Raw genomic sequence first — 20,817 nt, 5'->3', positions numbered from 1 at the left:
CCGACTTTATGAGGGTGGCTTTAGGGCGTCCTGTAGTGTGCCCTGTGCTCATTGCCCAGCATGATTCAGCATGACCGGTTTGGTGGTGGATCAGTGATGGTCCAGGGAGGCAAATCCATGGAGGGACGCGCAGACCTCTACAGACTAGAGAACTGCAGTCTGACTGCCTTTAGGTACCGGGATGAAATCCTTGAACTCATGGTCAGACCCTACACTGGTGCAGTAGTTCCTAGGTTCCTCCTGATGCACAACAATGCCCAGCCTCAAAATCAGGCACTTGCATTGTTAAAGTGATGCAGAAAAATGAGTTCATGAGAGGTAAGATGTAAATGATGACACTAAGTGATAAAGAGGTTTGAGTGGTATGAAGACTAGAAAAGCACAACACATCTACAGTTAATTTACCATTTAGGACTCTCTGGCCACCATGACCCCTTGACCCCTCCACAGCACCATATCAAGGTGCAGTGACTTACTTTACTGAAATCACATTAACAAGGAAATGACATAATAAAAGTAGTAGTTGTAGCAGTAGTAAAAATCAGGTATTTTATTTGCTTAATCATCCATAGTTCACATATTACATTTCTGCTATAAGTTAGATATTTACAACGTCATTCAAGGCCCTTAGAAATTATGATCATCTTTACAAAGGAATTTATTTACATTGTACAAAACATTGCATACATTTTCATCCACTCAACAAACCCGCTTTCCCTTGCAAAACAAAAAAAAATCCCATCAAATCTTCTTTATTTGTTGTTTTCCCTAACATAAATGCATTTTGCACTGGTAGCGTTCCCCACCCAACAACCCGGTATATACTTTTTTAATTTCCAACCGTGAGTTTCTCACAGTCAGTCAGCTACTGTAATTACTCATTAATACAGTCAGTAAGGCAGGCAGTTCATAAGTCCTCAGGCAGTAAAAATATGCTCTCCTTGATATTTCCAAGTTTCTCGACAGTATTTTTGTGTCTGTGGAAGTTGGTAAAACTAAATTTGAGCAGATAGAGATAATAATAGAACTAAAGAAGAACCAATGGAATAGAAAATAACAGTTATTTGTGGTCATGCTATTGTGCATTTGAAAGCATATTCAGGCAATGAACAACAGGAGCGGACCTCACAATGCGGAAACCGCATGGTAAATATTGTAGATTCCTAAGCCATATATTCCTATTCTGCTATACTGACAGTTCTGAACTGAATGTTCTATTCACAGCTGCAAAATCTGTTCTGGCTTTACAATCTGTACACATGAGTCATTCTCTGTCCCAAAAGTGGGGATGACATAGCTGCATACCTGAAAACCCACAGGGGTGAAAAAAGTGACAACGAGAGTCTGGCTCCTCACGTCACATCAAAAACGTTTTATTGCGAAGATCACAACATCACTTTTTTTCCTTGTCTCTGCAATCTCATTAACTCTGGAGGGCTAGTTGACACTACCCCCCCCCCCCCCGCCCCTCCCCCCAAATAAAAAGTCTTTGGATCTGCACCAATCATGTGGATGACCTTTTTTAATTTTAAAACTGCATATTTTGCCAAAAAGATGCAAGGATAAGCTGAAACTGAATTATTCAGTGGGTTGGATGTTGTCGCAGACACCAAGCAAGAATCTGTGTACACTACTATGCACGAGAGGTTTACAGAGGAGAACCTCGGCATTCTGAAGATAAAATGGAAGTGATAACCGAGACCAGCAGGGGGAGGGAAGGATTCTTGATCAATACGGCATTCACTGAAGAACGTATAGCTTCAATACACTACATTTACCATCGACCTTGATAGAACAACCATATTTAAAGTGCCTTTAAAGCCTAAAAGCAATCTTAACCTGACTTGCAGACCAAAGCAAACATTATGCCAGCCAGTGTAAACACATCCTCCACCAATAAAAAGGACTCTTCAGTTGGTGAACTGATCAGTTTGATTAAAAAGTTGAATAACTACATGATGGTTCCAAAGTCGGAATTGATTATTGATTTCATAAATTAATGGAGTGTCTTTTTAAAAGACCAGAGAGCCCAAAAGAGCAGATAAGAGATAAACAGGGTAAACAGAAACGCTTTGAAGGAAGGAGACACAGCCCAAACGGTTTTCAGTTCAGTTTTAGTCCAACAAGTCATTGTGAGGACCCAGAGCCTCAGACTCCAAAGCAACCAGCCCTTCTGCTGCCACCTGGAGTGTCCATGTGTCTGTATAATGCATGACCATGTTGGCCAATGGTACCAACCAACAGTTTGGGATTCAAGCTGTTGCATAGTCAATACTCAGTATCAGTTAATGTTGGAGGTGACACCGAGTGGTAAGAATCAAAAACATAGTTTCTTTGAAAGGACAGTATCGTGTGATATAAGTGTAAACCTATGGTTGTATTTCTTGGTGTGTGTGTGTGTGTATTGTACGGTCACCAGATTTCCCGCCATGCTGCAGGTGGTTTTCTTTGTGCGGGATGTTGACTATCAGACAGCTACTATGTTGTTCATCTCCCATTTCTGCGTGGTTTTACTGGTGTCACAGTCTGATGTGAAGACTTTGTGCAGCAGGTCGGAGCGATCCAGACATTTCCCTATTGGGTTCATACAGAAGATGAACATGTGTAACATGGTTTGAGAAGTTCATATGGATTACTGGAACCATATTAATGTAACAAAAACACATTCCTAAGTAATCTTGTGGTGATTTAACTATGATATGTACAATGTTTTTGTTACAAAAGGGTCCCTTTAAATGGTTTATTAAATAGTCCCAGTAAACCACGATGCATATACCATTCTAAACTAATTGTATCTAAAAAAAAACTGCCAACAATAGCACAAATATATTAAACTTGAGAAACAACACTACATTTCTTCAAATAAATGTTCTTGTTACATATTGTCTGACACTGATATAACTGTTAGCTCAGCTAATTGGGGCTGATGCTATTGTCACTAGTTACTTGTTAATTGTGCCTGACAGGCAACTAGTGTTTGATGCATCCTCCGTCAGAGTGCGGTACTTATGTACAAACCAAAGTGCAATGACTACAGACAACAGTGATAGTGTGACACCACAACTGACTGATAATTTGAAACAAAGCCTTGCTAATCATCCTTCTACTTGTGATGACAATGGATCTCTGTGGTCAGTGTTGAAAAAGTGCAGATATCCATTTACCTGTTGTTACATGAGTGAACCGATGGAGGTCCTGGAAAGAAAGAGAGTGGATTAAGTTTTCTTCATTCCAACACTTCTATTCTAATTTCCAATGCATCCATTTGAGTATGCGCTCATCCTTTCCTGTTAGCACCCACTGAAGAGTAGAGCACTGATGAGATGTTTTGTTTTTATCAGCAGTGTGTGTCGCTCACCTTGAAGTACTTCCACTCATTGTGCTGCTTCTGGTCACAGTGTGTGATGATAACAGCAGAGTTATCCCCTCCTCTCGTTAGGCACTGGTCATACTGCATCAACTGGTCTGCTTCATTGATGCGGAACAACTACACAGACACACACGGAGCCAACGCTGCAGTAATTAATATATCACACAATTAAGTAATATAACCTTAAACATGTCTAACAACTGCAACTAAATGTTTTTTCAGAGTTCCAACCAAGGACACCGTTTATTTCTAACAGAGAGAATAGTCAAACGGTCTGGTTGATCTTTGAGTGGGTAAATCAGACAGGACTGCATATTGTTGGTCTATTCTCTGGCCAACATGCTCATCAGAGACCAAACCCAACCAGATGACGACTGTGTCCATCTGTACTGATTCAAGCTAAAGGAGGTGTGTGTGTGTGTGTGTGTGTGTTTAGGATTACCTGGTTGCCCCCCATCCTGTGGCATGGTCCTATTTCCACATTCCCCCCATTGGTGTGTCCCATACTGTCAATACAGTAACTTGTCTCAAAGCCTCGAATCTACGCGGACACCCAGACACACACAATCTAAAGACACAGCACACTTCAAAATGCTCCAAATTAGTTGTCAAACAACATGAAATGAATAGAAATATGTGTGTCTGTACCTCCCCCCATTCTACATTTTTAGGAGGTAATGGGTAGTGCAGTGGAATGTCATATGCTATTTCCTCCATGAACCACTTGAAGCTCTTGCATCGATGTTCCTCCCTGACAAAACCACAAAAAAACAAACAAACAGTGAACCATAGATCCACAATCAATGAGTTTACATTTTCACTGTGTCACCCATATGACCAATTCTAAAAGTAAATGGAGCAACTGGATGCCTTTTAATCTCTTATTCAACATGTTGAGAATGTGTATAAAGTTGAAGTTCTTTTAAATGTATACAAAAACGCTTATAGCAACTGCATAAATAAGTAAATAAATATACACTATGACCCAGCTGACCTGAACCGGAAACTAAAACTAGATATTCCTGTGTACATTTCTCTTCTGAAAACAGATATAAATATATAGATAAATATGGATAATGATTATAGACAGTAAAACCATTTTTCCAAGTTCATTCCATTTTACAGATGAGTATTATCAAGTTGTGACTGAAAATATATTTCCAGCAGCATGCAGCAGAATCAGGTGCCTCTTAGGGACGGCAAACTTGCCAGAGAAAAGATGCCACTGCATTGATTTTGCAGTACTCCGATTTTGACTGTGACATTGACCTTTGATCCATAATATTTGATATCCTGTGCAATAATCCAATGAGAGTTGAATGCCTGTTCTAGTTCCACTTTTTAAGTGTTGAAGATCTGTTGAAACGTCGTAATCCTGACATCCATCAGCTAACTTCCGCCCTTTCTTCCCCTCCAGAGGTTTGTTCTAAATCAGCCAAATCTATGGACTTTCCCTATAGTTCGATATTATTCCATTATTTACATGTCATTTAGCTGCCGCTTTTTTTCCAAAGGGACTTACAAATGAGTACATTTCAACCATAAGGAAACAAACTCAAATGATCAGTGCAATTTCATCAAATGTTGATTGTCAACGTTTGCCTGGAACGCCTAGAAATCAGAGGGGCTTTAAGGTGTGTAGCAAGTGATGAAATGACATGTTGGTGTTGGAAACATGACAGCAAAATCTAGTCCTAATAATACTAATTACGCATATTTTGTCAGTTATACCTGAAGCGTTTAAGTTCACTGATGTCTCCGTACGCCAGAGTGAGAGTTTCAGGACGGCTGGCGTAGAAATAGTCCTTATATTCATCCCACCAGGTCTCCACCACACGAACATAGTTCTGTAGACACGACAATGTATTATGTTAATATGACATAAAACATTTCTTCTTTCTGAGCTATATTATAATGCTGATAATAATAATAATTATGTTAACTGTGCGCCCATTCCCACAATGAACATGATTTATAAAAGAAACATTGCTTACACAGCATTTAAAATCTAATCAAAGTGTGCATGTGCAGATTTCTGTCTTTGGGGTTTACAGAGTTTTAGACATGAATCTACACAGAACAAAGCATAAGCGGCTTTACCTTTAGAGTGGGTGATGATCCAACATGTGCCGGTGGAGGGTTGCCTTGCCATCCCTGAAGTCTGTAGATATGTCCAATACGAGAGCAGGGTACAAAGAGCAGCTGGCCACCACACTGCCAGATCTACATAAATAATACACACAGTATATTTAAAAATAAAGATGATGATTGGTCTAAACGCTATGTGGCCATTCAGCCTCAGTCGGTATAAAATGGGCCGATTGCATGTCTACCTTGTATGATATTTCAAAATTCTCTCCTCCCCATATCTGCAGTCCTGGGTCATACAGACCGAGCTCAAAGAAGAAGTCTCTCTCAATAGCAAAGAGACCACCCGCCATTGCTGGAGACCTGCCGGTATAAGAAGAGACACGACACATCCACAAACAGGTGCATCACAAGCAATGTTTCCATTCAATTGTCAAACTAATTTAAAATTAGCTTTAGTCACAAAACAGCAAGAAATATGGCTACATAATTTGTAGAACCCATAGATGGCTGTAATTCGCTACTAGGACCAAAGGGCGAGGACCACCTTTAAAGAGCGTAAAAAATATTTTTCTATATGTGAATGGAAAATCGCATCATTAGTCCTCACACTTTCTTCATTTTAAGGTTGGTCTGAAAATCATGCATAATAAGAGTTAATTTATTTGAAACCTTGGCATCAAGATTGCCTACAATTAAAACTGTGTTGTTTACTGTATTCAGGGCATGTCTATGATTAAGGGGTTTAATGTCCACATGGCGAAGGCTGAACCGGTGGATATCAACAGGTGGCGTTAACAGCATTAACACTGATAATAGAGTTACAGCATAAGGGTGAAGGACACTGGATGCTGTGCTTCTGAGAATACTCCCTTCTCTGCTTAAGACAACATGAAAATGTAGCCCCTTTTAAGCACATTCAGTCAGTTACAGTAGTAATAACAAACAGGAAAATCATCCTGACAAAGAAATACACAAAAACAAATTAGTAGAAGCAAATGGAGGAAAAAAGAATGACAGAAAATGATGAATGACAGTGAAAGGGGAAAGGTGGGGGTGATGGTGCCCCAGTCCGAACCCGATTGACACCAGAAGTTCCTCTGTAGACCCGACAAAAGGTCCTAACACAAAACCATCCCGCTTTTTGATTCAGAACCAATCATTCTATTAAATAGAAGCTGATGGTGGCCAGACAGCCAGGTACATTTCAGCAGTTCTACAAACATCTGTATTTCAATCCCTCTGGTTTAAGATTTGTTTTTCTTCCCAAGTTAGTTATGGTAGTCTTAATGTCAGCTATATAATTAGCACCGGGGTTAGTTGGGATACATTTGTCTTCTGTGTTGATGACACTGTCCAGATTAGTCAGTAGGGATTTGCTTTCTGTACCTATATGGCTCAGTCTTAGATTTTCTGAGTTTTTTTTCTGCTTCTCCCAGGGGAACTCTCTTCCAGAGCATGCTCCAATCCCATGCTCCTCTAGCGAAGCCGTCCTCGTCTCCTCCACCCTGGGGCTCGATGGTGAACCTCTGGCCGTGGACTGAGTCGATCAGAGGCACGGTACACACCGTTCTGACAGATTGGGGGTGGGGTCATGCATACAAGATAGGGGGAAGAGAAGGGGATGAAGTGGAGGGGTGAAAAGGAAAAAAACGGACAAATGCGGACAGTAGTGCCAGTAAAAGATGCAAAGACATTGGGTGGGGTGTCAGGGACAGAATGAAGCACAGTAGAAAATGGGACATGTGGGAGGGAGGGGATGGAGAAAACAAACAGAACAGGGATGAGGGTTAGCATGCTGGCTGCGGTGAATGTACCGGTAGGGCTGGGTGGTATGTTTTCTCTGGGCCTTCTCTCTCTGGCTAAGCGGTACTCTCTTCCAGAGCAGGCTCCAATCCCATGCTCCTCTAGCCAGGCCGTCCTCGTCTCCACCTTGCTGAGGCTCCATACTGTACTCATTACCATCTATATAGTCTATTAGTGGCACTGTACACACAGTCCTACAAACATACGAACAAAGACACACACACGCAAACTGTACTGTAGTGATAAGGTCAATTCCTTCCTTTCCATGACCTTGAAAGGTTAAAGATGTGACTTTTACAGCTGGAATATTAAGTAAAGATTACAATAACTAAAATAATTCAGTCACTGACCGAATTCTTTTAACAATGACAAAAAACTCTGCGTCCATCATTTTGACTGACTGCGCGACCCAGATTTGGATAGCTACGGGTCACTGTGCTGTACCAGTGCGAGCAGCAGTCGGAAAATCCCCATTAAGAGTGTGAGGTGATTCCATCATTATCAAGGTTCAAGCACCATATTGGTTTTCCCATCAATCAAAATTGGTTCACTCTTCAACTTGCTGCCTTACACACAAGCTTCATTCAAAGAACGGTGCAGTGTTAAGAATGAACTAGCTGCCCTCAGAGCATACAGACATGATGGGAGTCTTTTCATAACAAAAACATTTTAGTAAAATGACGGGATAAAAATTGACGGAATTTGTAAAACGAGAATGAGTAATGCATATCGTGTCTAATTTCAAAATGACACTAGAAACTTTCAGTTTTGTCACATCAGAGAATCATTCCTGGGAACGGGCAAGATGCATAAACAGTACATACAGCCTGGAGTTGGTACAAAAACAGGATGTTTTGATGTGTTGATAGATATTCAAAATCTCTAGTCTCTGTCTTCACAGGGGGATGCTTGTTTTCATCTGTGGCATAACAAACATACTGCATGGAACAGTTTCCCGCATCAACAGTGCTTTAGTAGTCTGTTACAGCTGAAAGCAGAAGTCGTCTTAGTCGACCACCAACAATGGATAACTGAAATGCTGTTTTAAGAAATAGTGGCAAAACAATTTTGAGAACAGGGTTTCCTGTTCACACTATAACTTACTGCCAACCATAAAAAGCAAAACATGTAAAAGGAAAGATTACTTGTGATTGCGTAGATAGAATGCAAGACAGGAATAAGTCATCTATAGTGGATGTTAACCCATCTTTAGACGGTCCAAAGTAATTGACAGGCCTTATCGTGTACGCTCAACAGGTGTGTGTGTGGGAGCATTACCTGTCTTTTGAAATTGGAGCAACAAGTGGAGCATACCAGTTGATTCCAACCTCGCAATGAGCATCCAGGTAGATCAGCACCTAAGTAAGAAAACAATTGGATGTCTGTGTTCCTTTGTTGTCATGGTGTCAGTCGGATCAGAGCTACCAGCTGTCAATTAGTGTTTCACAACTAGTACGACCTAAGGGTCCAAGGTTAGAAACTGTATCTGGAATGGTGTACTAATAAGACATTTTCAAGGTAGAGCAACAGATTACATGAAATATTCACAGTAGTGACACCATTCATAGTAGGAGCAGCTGAAGTATCATGATTGGATACCTGTCCTTTAGTGGCCTTGTTCGCTCCAATACTCCTGGCCTGGATCAGTCCTTCTCTCTTCTCATTTCTGAAGAGCTGGACAAGACCATTCCATTGTTTGATGTACTCCTCCAAGCGCTCCTTCAAATGCTCTACACACACAATATCATGTTACACCTTCACAGTTTATTATGTAAACCACTAACAGACGTAATTGTTTGACACCTAACAACAGCTGGGTTCAGAGCTGCTCATATGTTTGAACAGCATCAACCTAGCCGTTTTCCCACCAGCTTAACCACACTGCCACTGAGTTACTACATCACACACATCCATGCTTTATGACTTATCGTTGTGCGTTGGTGCTGGAGTATTAAAGAGGTCATCACAATGCAGCTGTGATTACATTTTTTAACCCACTCATATAAAGTATGCAAGGAAAGCAAACCCACCTTTGTTGCTGAAGTCATCTATCATGACTATCTCAGCCAGGTATCTCCTGGGAGTCCTCTTGATGACACTGTGGACTGTTCTCATCAGCGTAGACCAGCCTTCATTGTGGAAGACTATCACCACACTGGAGGTCATCAGTCTTTCATCATAGTGCCAGTACTTACACCTGGAGAGGTGGGACAGAGGGACAAAGTTAAAGTAAAGTTAAACTCATTCATTCCAGGTCCCCATTAGGAATGGCTTATAGGCTGTCACTCATAGAAGGTTTGGTTGTGTTAAAAATGAGTGAAACAGCCATCTTATGCAGTGTGACAATGCATGCATGTGTTGGTGGGAAAGCATATTGAGTGGAGCAGTGGGAACGGTGTGTTCTTTATTTTTTGCTCTGTATCAGTTGAGTTTGGAAACGTTTTTTCGCCAAATCGGCATAGCTGGGATAAGTATGTGTCGCGTATGTGACCAACTGAATGCGTAAAGATTTAAAAATATCTACTAGGAAAGTTGTACACTTAATATGAATTGTATGTGTTTGTTTTATTGCTGTATCTGTGGTCGTGTGCTAGTTTTACTGTAAAGTGTATTTGAGTAGCCTACCATGTAAAATAAATAAAATGTATTATTATTTATCCTATACTTTGCCTTAAAAGTGGTTGGAAAGTGCTGGAAAGTTTGTAAATTGTGTAGAAATTCCTTACAAGATGCCTGCTCACATATTTTACCTAAACTGATTTTAGCAGTTAAAAAAAGGCTAATTTTGCACCATGCAAACTTCACCTTGAGGAATTGGCCCTTGTTTTGGGGAGGACTCAGTGTGGGACAGCTAATGACTCCACTGATCCACCTCCACTTTCCAGTATTACACATCAAACCCAATCACCCATTTATACACATATGTGGAAATCTTCTTAGATGTAACACATTCTTCTGTGGCCATGTAGGTAATAAAGATGTGTGCTAAGGACTTCAGTGCCAAACACATACTTGTCACACTGACAGTACGTGCATTTATTTACAGTTTAGGCATATAGTGCCATACAGAGCATCTGTGGGATGGTGAGAGCTTCATGCTGGTCCCATCTGTCCCCAAACACACTCACGTCTGACAGCACGTCTCATTGTCAGCGCTTCTTCATCCAACACATGGTTCATCATGGTGCAGGAAGAAACACCAGTGAATGGGACTTTATATATATCACCCTCACGTTTACAATTGTTCACTCCTCAATGAACAGTTGCGCCCACTTGGACCCCCACAACCCCGTCCCGTCGGTCCGTCCGCCCGCAATAAGAATTCTTCTTCTTATTATTATTTCACCACTTCAATCGCACTTTTGGGGCCTTTGCCATGTTCAAAAACTCTTGCATTTTTTTAGTTTTGGTGCTGGATGTTAACTTAAAAGTAAATATTCCTGAAAAACATTGCAGGTGTTTGTTACGATCTGAAAAGGCTGTGTGTGGGAAGGCAAACGTGTTTAGTCATGTAATGTGAAAGACTCAACAATGCATAATCTACATAGGTCAGAGCACTTGAAGGCAGATTGTTTACTGGGGTGTGTACAAGCCGCACCTTCGGTCTTTGTGTTTGATAAGTCAATCATCCAGTTAAATTAGACTGGCATTATAATGTCGCATGAACCAAAAGTAAACAGTTTCTCATAAGTTAAGACCAATCACATTTTTGTTTGCGAAGACTAAATGTGTATTTGTTGTTAACCAGTGGGAAACCGCAATAGCAAGATATATATATATATATAAATAAAAGGGAATTTGGCTAAATTTTATGAACATTAAAATACATTAAAATAAGTTTTCCCGAGGTGATCCAGTGATTCCAGAGGATGTCAATGCTGCCAACCACCAAACAGATTCAGAAAGCCAGGGGATAGGCAGGTCTCAGACCCATGCAGAGCACTGAAACAACGGTGTTCTCTCTTGATGTAGCATTTGTTAAGAGATTTTATTGTGAAGAGATTTTATTGTGAAAAGACCGAAAGGTTGGAGTTATTAAGTGTTTACTGTATTAGTTCAGTCCTTACATATTATTTTATTACCTTCATAAAGTATCAGAACAGGAGTTTTTCCCTGTGCCGATGTGAGGGTTTCAGGGCAGAGGCTGTCGCATGTGTTCAGACTGTAAAGCCCCGTGAGGCAAATTCGTTATCTGCGATTTTGGGCTATACAAAATGAAATATATTGAATTACATAACCCTCGGCTTCACATGATGTTGTGGATTGCCTCACTGTTTGGGTGACACATAAACAACAAGCACAATGGGCAACAAGACCTCAATGATTCCTCAATGCATCTTGCATGCATTTGAGATTGGATCACTCGAGGCTCACGTGGTGGTAAACTGGAAAATGCATTGGAATGCTACAAGTGGGTTTTTTGCTGAAATACAGAAAAGAGAAAATACTGCCATGACAAAATGTTGTAGGACAAAATGATCAGTTGTAATAGTATAGTAATAGACTACTAGTACTAATGTTATACTAGGAGTAGTAGTAGTAGTAGTAGTAGTAATCAAACACGTTTGCAGTTGACCATGTGGCTGTGGCTGAATAAATTAACGAAAAACTACAATACCTATCCCAAAAAAGACTATTTTTTGAGACCCAAGCCTGAATGCAGGGATATCCTTTATATGTATATGAGGTCACAAATATGAATTTAGTGGCAGATTCAAAAACTTGTACCTTCCGCCTACTCTGAGAAATGTGTCACCAGAAAAAAAATCCATTGGAAAACCATGTTAATGTTATGTATATGGAGACATAACTCAAACATAAAAAGATAGAGAGCTGAAAAGCTAGCTGGAATGTCCTGAAACAGATAGCTTAATTATTTAATAGCTAAAAACGTGAAGGAGCCGAAAGCTGGCACGGAATAGAAGAAGAATAAATATGGTTAAGTAATATATAAGTTGAAAAAAGATTCAAACAATAAGGCTTAGCATGCTGAAACAGCAATCCAACCAAACGAAGCAGCAGAATTGCACTTAGTGTAAAGAGCAGTACTTACTCTTCATGGCGTATATCATTAATGGTTCTGTCCAGTGAGATCATGTCACTAGCAACCATGTTGAAGCCAAACTCTTTGATTGAACTCTGGACGGCATCTTTGTACTCTGGACCCAGGACAAAAGGCTTGGCTCCCTCTCCAGGACCGCCGGGGACCCCCGGAGGCTCGGGTTCCTTGGGCTCAAAGTTTCCCAGGATACCTTTCTTCAGGACAGGGCTGGTGTGGCCTTGTGAGTGGGGCTTGAATGTCACATATTGCTGCTGGATCACCTGTTTTTGGTTCTGCTGTTGGTCAGGATGATAGCGATCGTTGACCCTCCCTGGAGACAACCAAGCACAATACCACAACATAGTGCTGATTTTCAGCATTAAAAGAAATGGTTTTATCCATAGCGAGATGTACTGTACAACCGGGTTCCTACAATCTAATAAAGTACATTTCTAAACTTTTAATATCGTTTCAACAAGAATGTCATTTGATTACTGTTACACCATCATACTGGCTAAAGTATCAAAGATCAATGAAAAGATCTAGAGCGGGCATTTCTCTTCTTTCTACAGTTATAGAAAACTGATGAGGCAGACATCAATGCATTTTAAGATTTTTGGACGATGATATAACGTATGGTATGAGATATAAAAATAAAATATACAGGCAGAAAATAACAATGATACAATATAGATATAAGTATGTTAAAACATGTATGTATATACATTCATTTCCATTCGTTTACCTACTTTGCAAAAACTCCTTTCCAATAAAAGTCTAAAACTTGTACACATAATATGTCAGATAACCTTTGGAAACCCTTGAACCCTTGCCATTCTAAAAGCCTGTCTTTTTCTCGAGAATATAGAAGATGGTTTTTTTTATAGGATGTTTTTAAAAAATGGAGCTGTGCCTCACCATGTTTTAGTCTGATGGAGTTGAGGTCCACCTCCACCCCTTCCACATGAGGCCAGGGCACCACAGGCTTAAACTGATCAGGTAGGTCTCCTTTGGGCAGCCCACCATTATCCTTTATGGGAGGGATAGGACAAAGACATACACAGAGAATATACATTATTGACATTGCATTAGAACATAACACAGCAATTACAATGCTGGGGCAAAGAATAAATTAGTAATAATAAAACAGCTACCTGTATCATTTGGAAAGTTTAATTAGAGGAGACAACAAACCAGACACATGCTCCGTTTGTCATGATGAGCTTTAAAAGATCATTTATGACTCAGTAACCATTGTGCTTCTACAAAAGGTGACTTTGGACCCCTGGCAGAGCGATGCATTACTTCCCATTATTTGTGTTGTCATGCATGAACACAATGTTTATACATGCACATTCCAACTAATGGTTTTAAACATTACCTACGGTTGTGCTTTTTGGCACAACTGTAGGTAAACAATTTGTTGAGGTCACAGTATCCTTAACCTTTGACTATTAATTATAAACAGTACATTGTGGAGTCCAAATGACCATGGATGCTAAATTTGAGGGGACATTGAAGACATTGAGGGCCCGAGAATGGGTAGACTGAGAAAACATATTGCCTCAGTTTTTTTGTTGCTTCCCTTTTCTTTGAAGTTGTATTCCCTCCAAAAGACAATTTTGTGGTATACTATCATTGATTCACATACACTAATGTCTTTACGAAATCTTAAACGGTTCTAAATATAAGTTTGAGAGCTTTGGTTTAAGAATTTGAACTTCTTATGTTAAAACAAGCACATGTGTTCCTGTGTGACACACTTTACTTCCGCTTTACTCTGGTGTTGTTTGCACTGTTGCCTCATTTGTTCCATCTCTGTTTTGGGATATGAGGGTTTCACAATTGATAGATATGCTTTTAAAATAATATTGTGAAAATAGTTTGAAAGTGTACAACATCTTTAAAGACTTTTAAATGTTGTAAATAATATTAAAGCTTCAAATAACCATTCATATAATGAAATCACTTGGAGTTGCACCACCGGATTTACTGGTTATATCACCTGACATTTGAAACCATTTCAGACTAAACTGACACCTACTAGGATACAAAGAACTAGCTTTGGATATGGTTAGAACCTTCATGTATATAATGTTTGAACAGAATAAGGGGATTTTTAATAGTTTAAAATTTGTTATACCCCCTGATGTGGAAGGTACCAGCATACCTAGTCCATGATTTGAGGCATGGAAATTTGAAAGTAAAATATATATATATATATATATATATATAATATATATATATATATATATATATATAATATATATATATATACATACATACACACACACACATAATTTGAATAACCTTAAATTGTATTAAAACTGGACCGGTTTTAGAAACTTAAATTATACATGTCATTCATTTATACAATTCAATTACGTAAAAGGAAAGCTGGATGGACTCAGACACAAAAATATGCATGTCATGTCATTAAACCATAAATATATCCATCAAAACAGACAACCAAAACAGCAATTAGCTTAGCTAGTGATAATATTCGAATACATTCTTTTAAGATACATTTTTATTCACAATTTCTTAACCCGTATAAGATCTGTTCTTGGTAACCCAACACTCTCAGACCTGCTCAATGTTACTGTTTAGTACTACTTTAAGTCGAGTAAGTAAGTATTGGTTTATTATTGCATAATTAGATCGTTATAGATTTGGCTCCTTATAATATGTGGAGAGTATGTATTCATAATATGTTACATAATATCTACCTCCATATGTCGATAGCACATCATTTATCTGATAACCTCAACATAAACTAACGCTAATAGGCTTTGCGCATAGACAGTTTCTCGTCATGATGCAAAATCAAATGTTAGTCGGGACAAATGTTCGGTCTCGTTACCATATGGCAATAGTGCTCGTCAACATACTTTCTGCGAAGTTAATAAGTAATATTTAACTTCGGGACAGTTCCGCCTTAACGAGGCATGCCACCGACATGGTGACATATGCGGATATGTATCCGGTTTGATTAAGGACAGTAGACCTAATGATAACAGTAACATGGTACTGCAATGGTATTACACGACAGAATATGTAACTGGTATGTGAAATACAAATCTTTACAAAGCATACCAACATGAGAAGAAAGTATCGAGGTTAGCGTTAGTAGCTATTATTTGTTAACAATAAGTCTCCATGACAACGATGTAACGTTAGCTAGTAGAGCTAGCCAAAAAGCCGAATGGGTGATTTTACCATTTCGATCTATTATGAATGATATTTTTACTCCTGGAAACACACAATCCGCTACTAAGACCATGCTTCCATCATCAGTCCTTATACCCACAATTCATTTCGCATGGGCTGACAATTGATTAGGTTACACGCAGTTTCCTCCTGGCTACTTTCGGTCCACTTGGTTGATATTGTCAACTTACCCGTTTTCCAAATGGATTTTCATCGTTGTTTTTCGGCGACAGAGAAGACCAGAACACCAACAACCCAAGAAAGGTCCCAATGAAGAGCAAACTCCGTACAATGAATCCAACTTTTAGCCTCATTTCGGATGCTCTACCCGGCTAAGCAGGCTGAAGACAGATAATCTAGGCTAGATGCTAAGGTAATTTAGCAGGAGCTAACCGGCTGCTGGTGCGGTCACAACTAACGACAGCGCTAGGTCGCTACGACACCGGCGCACACTGGACAGGACGGGGGTGCTTCACGCTAAATACTGACACAGGCTAATGGGAACGGCTCCTTTTCCGGTTTCGACGCTGTGCCCTCGTCACATTTGGTCTCTCTGAGCTGCTCTCGCTGACACAGTTCCCACGGAGCAGCCCCCTGTGGGTTCTTTGGACCAAGCGGGGACGCACACACCTGTAGCGCGATTAAATGGTTCACCCCACTTAGGTAACAATACTGCCTGACACTCTGGAATATTTACCCTGCAGTTTCAATACACACCGTTAGACATTGTCATGGACTTTCAGGTATTAAAGCAGGTTTACTGGGTGTGGGAGTAGTAATAAGCGGTTACATTGGACACGTCCACATCCCTCTGACAAAGGTTTCAAGGAGATGCATTGCCAAGCGATACAGCACAAAAGATCATCTAGAGGATTATGGAAGTAAATCTGTGCCATCGGGGGTTGAAATAAAAAGGTGATTGAATTTCTAGCACTGAATATTTATGCATTGAAATTATGTACCTGAATGTTTTTCAACATTAAAACACTGCAAAAAAATTCAACCTAAAAAGAAAAAAACTGTTGAAATATTCAGCCGCAACAGAAATGGAGGTTACAATATTCAACCCAAAAAATGTCAACCTTGACACACCAACATCCGGGATACTAAGGAAGAGCAATCGATTCTAGATTCAAGATCAGGAGCGTGCGTCAAGCGAAAGGAGCGAGCACCCAATACACCTTGGGCTTCGGATTGTAGCCATGTCCGTTAATAACGGGGATTTAACTCTTCTTTAAGCCATCAGTGTGGCAACGTATGAAGAAATACATAAAAGAACATATAATGTTCACCCTGAACCAAAACGTTTGCTTGCCACTGACGATATACAACTTTATTACAACTATACAAATCAGCTATAATCCTATTAGCTTGGTTGGCCGAGTGTGTAGCTCAGCTGCTTTGTGGCATAATGTTATTTTGCGCAGTTTTCGTACAATTAGCGTTATCATATGAATAAAAAAAGCAGGACAATATTTATGGAGGACTAAAAGTGCCACAATTAAGTAAATAAATACACAATTAAATAATTACTTAAATGTGTCATTAATTAATTAAAATTAGAAAAAAATACATAAATGTGTACTTAAATGTGTCATTAATTAATTAAAATTAGAAAAAAATACATAAATGTGTACTTAAATGTGTCATTAATTCATTAAAATTAGAATTAAATACATAAATGTGTCATTAATTAATTAAAATACAGATTCATTTTATAAAAAATACATATTTCACTATTTACATTTACATTTCATGATCCTGCGTTGCAGTGCTTCATGAATTACTTAAAACTGTCAAACTGACCCATCAAAGTCAGTGGGCGGGGCTAACGCGAATCCAGTCTGATCCATTGCTTTGGTAGAGTACCTGGCCACGGCAGTATTTTGTTCCTGGCCCAAACTCTTTGTGGCATATAGATGGCCACCATAAGCTCATCAGGTCAGTGATATTAGCAGATAATTATCTTTCTAGATGTTTCATTACAATTCATGTGTTTGCAACAGGTGGAGATTTGTTGTCCACGGTGGGGTGGATGGATTCAGTCGTTTAGTAGCTCTGCATCAATCCAGTATCCGGAATTGATTTGTCTTGACTTGATACACAGGGTAACCAATCAGGTTAGGTTCCGCCTACCAACTTTTGATGGGTCAGTTTGACAGTTTTAAGTAATTCATGAAGCACTGCAACGCAGGATCATGAAATGTAAATGTAAATAGTGAAATAAGTATATATGTATTTTACATAACATGAATCTGTATTTGAATTAATTAATGACACATTTATTAACACATTTATGTATTTAATTCTATTTTTATTTAATTAATGACACATTTAAGCAATTATTTAATGATGTGTTTATTTATTTAATCGTGGCACTTTTAGTCACATGTCACTTTTTCAAACATTTAGAGAGAAAATCATGTAAATACATGCAACAACTTTTCCAAGTACAATGTTTGGCAGTAACACAAAGTTGTTAAATAATAAATGTTAAATCTAAATGTAAATGTTAAATATAAATCTAAATGTTAAATATAAATCTAAATGTTAAATCTAAATGTAAATTTTAAATGTAAATCTAAATGTTAAATCTAAATGTTGAGTTTAAAGGTCAGACATGACGACTGACATTCCCCCCACCCCATCGCCGAGCATCCGCATCCGCCAAACGCGGCCGTTTCCCACCGCCGTTGATCGGACCATCGGGGGTCAGAAATGTCCATCTGCGGCCGTTCGAGATGGTCCGATCGACGGGGTGAGAAACGGCCGCGGTGCGCGGTACCCCTGCTCTATAACAAGAGCTAATTCATACGGACTTGCCATCTTGGCTTGCTCCATGAATTACCGTAAATATTGTAATTGTCAGTCGTCATGTCTGACCTTTAAACTCAACATTTAGATTTACATTTAGATTTAACATTTACATTTAAAATTTAGATTTACATTTACATTTAAAATTTAGATTTAACATTTATATATAACATTTAACATTTACATTTAACATTTACATTTAACATTTATTATTTAACAACTTTGTGTTACTGCCAAACATTGTACTTGGAAAAGTTGTTGCATGTATTTACATGATTTTCTCTCTAAATGTTTGAAAAAGTGATATGTGAATATTGTCCTATTTTTTTATTCATATGATAACGCTAAATGTACGAAAACTGCGCAGGATTTTAGAACGTGCAACATTTTACAAACGGCGCCCCATATTTCTTCATACGTGGCAGTGACGTAGTGCTCACTTATACAATCGTAATCGCTGCAATGGATATTGGATGCATTTTTGAACATTTTCAGCACATTATGTTTGCAAATGTGTGACGACTCAAGTGACAGAGGCAGACAACACCTGCCTGCCAGGGGAAAACAAACACGCACCCGTAGCCAAACCAGTAGTTCAAAAACCAGTAGGCACGTAACACCGCCACTGAAAAATGGGTTCACGTTTCAGACTTTATGAGCAAATACAGGATCCCTTTGAGATAAATTCTAAAGCCTCGCATTAAGACGTACATCCCTTTATGTAAGACTCTGCGCTACTTGCAGGTCGCTGTGTTGTGCCAGATCCTCATTAAAGTTTGCCCGTGGTCATGAAGACTCATTTAACGTTACGTGGACTTTGAATGCCGCTTACTACCCAACTGAGATCGGCTTGTGCCGCTCAGAAAAAGGATCCTTCCACCGACCACTTTCCGCACTCGGCGCTACTGCGGTTATTCCTGCATGTCCTGTCGGGTTTATGCGTCTGCACGCTCCGTTAAAGCCGCTGCCCCCTCCACTACGATACAGCGGCTCATGTGCCTCTTCAAGCGCGTTCCTAGATTCAAAACTCCGCCAATCACTCCTCACAGCTTGTCCAAGGATCTCAGCATCATTAAATTAATTCAAAACTAGAAGAAGAGGCGTATTCTGAGCGGCTGTACACTCTCGTTTAACTTCCGCTTAGTTCATGTCCAATACAGTCTGTTAATGTACAAATGTCAGCTGTCTATTACGGAATCTTACAGACACAAACCACACTGATGGAGTTGGTGTGATGTTGGTGTGTCAAGGTTGACATTTTTTGGGTTGAATATTGTAACCTCCATTTCTGTTGCGGCTGAATATTTCAACAGTTTTTTTTTTTTTTAGGTTGAATTTTTTTGCGGTGTTTTCATGTTGAAAAACATTCAGGTACATAATTTCAATACATAAATATTCAGTGCTAGAAATTCAATCACCTTTTTATTTCAACCCCCGATGGCACAGATTTACTTCCATAGAGGATGCTTATATGACTGGACTAAGAGTTTTAACTAGGCTTGTTGCTAATTTTGTATTTAAGTCCGCAGTCAAGCACAAAGAATTATTCCCATGAGACTACATAATTAACCTTACACAATATTAGAATGTTAAAAAGTCTAAGTGGTTGTGTTATAGACAAATATTATGTTAACATAATCATGCAGACACCTGGAGCAGAAGAGCATACTTGGTAGTAGAAATTATAATACATGTGATTATGTTTAGCATTGGAATTATAGTTTGTGTGTTATTGGACAGATGCTAATTGCCATCCCCCAAAGAGGAGTTTTTTCTCCTGTCAGGTAGTTAATGAGGAAAGGATGTACGACCGCCCTGCGAGGAAAATATTTTGATTTTGGACCATATAGAACTGAGTTAAACACAATGGTTAACATGTAATGAAATGTGATGATTGAAGAGTGGAATGAATGAGTAGTTATTAAAATGTATTAGCTATTAGATTATGATATTATGCATTTTATGTTATGTTTTGCTGCCGAAGCTTTAAGCCAAAGGTGTGATCATTGAATGTGCTGGAGTATTAAGTGAATAGGGATTGGTCAGGTCAATGAGGGATAACACCACTTTTTATGACCTCTTGTGGGCGACTGTGGGTGAGTGGGGAGCGGGGTCGTCCTCCAATCAGAGAGTTAGCGGTCTGATCCTAGGCCCGGCTAACCTGCAAGTATATGTGTCCAATGGGTTAGTTACTGATGGGCAGGTGCCACTGTGTATGGCAGGTCCTGTCATTAGTGTATGAATGGGTGAATGATGTCATGTAGTGTTAAAGTGCTTTGAGTGGTCAGAAGACTAGAAAAGCGCTGTACAAGTCCATTTACCATTTGTTTCAGAAGGGCCGAGGGTAACAGTAGTGATCAGAAGTTAACACAGCTGTGAGGAAATAAATTCCAATATTTAGAAATTTTCATATTGAGCTGGATAAAATAATTTCAGTTTGGGTCACCAACTGTCACAAAAAAAACAATGTCAGCATCACAAAGGCATT

The 20,817-nt window shown here is 39.3% G+C and overlaps 1 protein-coding gene across 4 annotated transcripts; it reads right to left on the bottom strand.

Moving 5' to 3' along the window:
* Window positions 1–535: 535 nt before the first annotated feature.
* Window positions 536–20,791, bottom strand: galnt7 (UDP-N-acetyl-alpha-D-galactosamine: polypeptide N-acetylgalactosaminyltransferase 7). 4 transcript variants are annotated; one of them, XM_037472271.2, is made up of 16 exons: window positions 20,651–20,791; window positions 13,224–13,335; window positions 12,318–12,636; window positions 9,295–9,461; window positions 8,864–8,994; window positions 8,543–8,622; window positions 7,276–7,458; window positions 6,848–7,030; window positions 5,704–5,821; window positions 5,471–5,593; window positions 5,102–5,217; window positions 4,019–4,121; window positions 3,813–3,911; window positions 3,359–3,487; window positions 3,165–3,195; window positions 536–2,574 (listed from the first exon to the last, which is right to left on the bottom strand). In XM_037472271.2, the coding sequence occupies exons 1-16, from the start codon at window positions 20,651–20,653 to the stop codon at window positions 2,468–2,470; spliced, it is 2,004 nt and encodes a 667-aa protein (XP_037328168.1). In that variant the 5' UTR covers window positions 20,654–20,791; the 3' UTR covers window positions 536–2,467. The 4 variants fall into 4 exon arrangements, with proteins under 4 accessions (XP_037328168.1, XP_037328167.1, XP_037328170.1 ...); XM_037472270.2 differs by lacking the exon at window positions 20,651–20,791 and adding an exon at window positions 15,707–16,433; XM_037472273.2 differs by lacking the exons at window positions 7,276–7,458; window positions 20,651–20,791 and adding an exon at window positions 15,707–16,431.
* Window positions 20,792–20,817: the final 26 nt, after the last annotated feature.

The sequence above is a fragment of the Pungitius pungitius genome, chromosome 9 (assembly GCF_949316345.1).
Source record: "Pungitius pungitius chromosome 9, fPunPun2.1, whole genome shotgun sequence".
NCBI classification, from domain to species: domain Eukaryota; kingdom Metazoa; phylum Chordata; class Actinopteri; order Perciformes; family Gasterosteidae; genus Pungitius; species Pungitius pungitius.
Note: the sequence above shows the minus strand (reverse complement) of the source record. Positions and strands in the feature narration are given on the sequence as shown.

Bases quoted from the DNA above. Each gene is read 5' to 3' on its own strand.
- galnt7 (XM_037472270.2), bottom strand. From the start codon at position 15,829: ATGAGGCTAAAAGTTGGATTCATTGTACGGAGTTTGCTCTTCATTGGG. The intron at 12,637-13,223 runs GTGAGGCACAGC...GGTTGTCTCCAG, and splicing joins CTCCATCAGACTAAAACATG to GGAGGGTCAACGATCGCTAT. The intron at 9,462-12,317 runs GTAAGTACTGCT...CCACCTCTCCAG, and splicing joins AATGATATACGCCATGAAGA to GTGTAAGTACTGGCACTATG.